Source organism: Nannospalax galili, unplaced genomic scaffold, assembly GCF_000622305.1.
Source record: "Nannospalax galili isolate Female #2095 unplaced genomic scaffold, S.galili_v1.0 scaffold3590, whole genome shotgun sequence".
NCBI classification, from domain to species: Eukaryota; Metazoa; Chordata; class Mammalia; order Rodentia; family Spalacidae; genus Nannospalax; species Nannospalax galili.
The window spans coordinates 6,683-7,845 of record NW_008327242.1 but is presented as its reverse complement, the minus strand read 5'-3'; the positions used below and the strand labels follow the sequence as shown (position 1 = coordinate 7,845).

Here is a 1,163-nt window from a genome sequence, read left to right as displayed (position 1 = left end):
ACACCCCTAATCACAATGAAGAGTTGGCACATGATGGTTTCTGTTCTCCAGGAAGCTTGGGCTGGCACATCTGAGATCAACTGTTCCATATGAAAGTGAAGCTGGATCTGCACCCCACATTCACACAAGTCTTCAGCCTTGGCCCTGTCAGATTCAGCAGTGGCATATCAGCCCACATTTGTCATGTATGTAGCTTCTGTGGCAAGAATAAAGATGTCCAATTTCCTTCATGAAAAGGATTATTGGTTCAACATTTTACATTCATAATTCCATGCTCAATTTTTAGGCATTTAAGGGTTCTTTTTAATAAAATCACTCAAAGTTCAAATTACGTAGTTACTTAGGGCAGTACAACTCTTACTGAATCCATGTTCTCAGATGGAGCTCCTCAAAATTAGATCTTTGAAGGGGACCAGCAGAAATTATTTCATCACTGGGGTAGTACTACCTATTATCAACCCATAAGACATTTTGGTGTAAATCAATTCCGCTGTCCTTTGTATCATGTATTTGGAATCATGAGTTGGGTACTGGTCTGAGTACTTCAGCAGGAATGATGTTACTGTAACTACATCTGAGGCCCATCCGGAAGAGAACATACTAAGCTCCCTAAACTCTTGCAACAGAATGCCAGCTCGGTCATAGACATATTTAATCTTTAAGACTCAAGAAATTGTCCTGAATCCAAGGCACAAAAAAGTAGGATCTCAGATGCCTGAGAAAAGAACTCAGAAATAAATTGGAAAGGAGTTGCAAATTACTCAGCATTTAAGAAAGACAGCCTAGAAGAAAGACCAATGCTCTCACCACTCCATGGTCACTAACTTGGATGTTTTAAGTGAGTTATAAGACTCTATTTTAGTACCTTAACATCCCACAGTAATGAGAGCAGTGAACTACTGTCTTAATGTCAAACCTTCCAAGGCTTGGTGAGGCTCACAGAAGAACAAGTCATCTGAATTACATTTCTGTGTAGCCATGAACCATAGTTTAATGCGGACCATCGCTGTTCCAAAGATCTTTGATTTTCTTGGTCAAGAGACACTTACTATGTTTAGAAATATGTCTTTATTGGGTGTGAACTTTTATTACCTACTTACTACTTCTTATTAATTTTTGCTTTGGCTTATGAAAATTTTGAAAGTTAAATAATGTATTAGCTA

At 38.3% G+C, this 1,163-nt stretch overlaps 1 protein-coding gene across 1 annotated transcript in view; it reads right to left on the bottom strand.

Moving 5' to 3' along the window:
- The window catches only part of LOC103734848 (ryanodine receptor 2-like), a gene marked incomplete at its 3' end in the record, with an annotated part of 32,469 nt that extends 31,465 nt beyond the window's left edge, over positions 1 to 1,004 (bottom strand). The window contains exon 1 of the mRNA XM_008834230.1: positions 917 to 1,004. Coding sequence (XP_008832452.1) covers positions 917 to 1,004 — 88 coding nt within the window. The remainder of the gene's footprint in view (positions 1 to 916) is intronic.
- Positions 1,005 to 1,163: the final 159 nt, after the last annotated feature.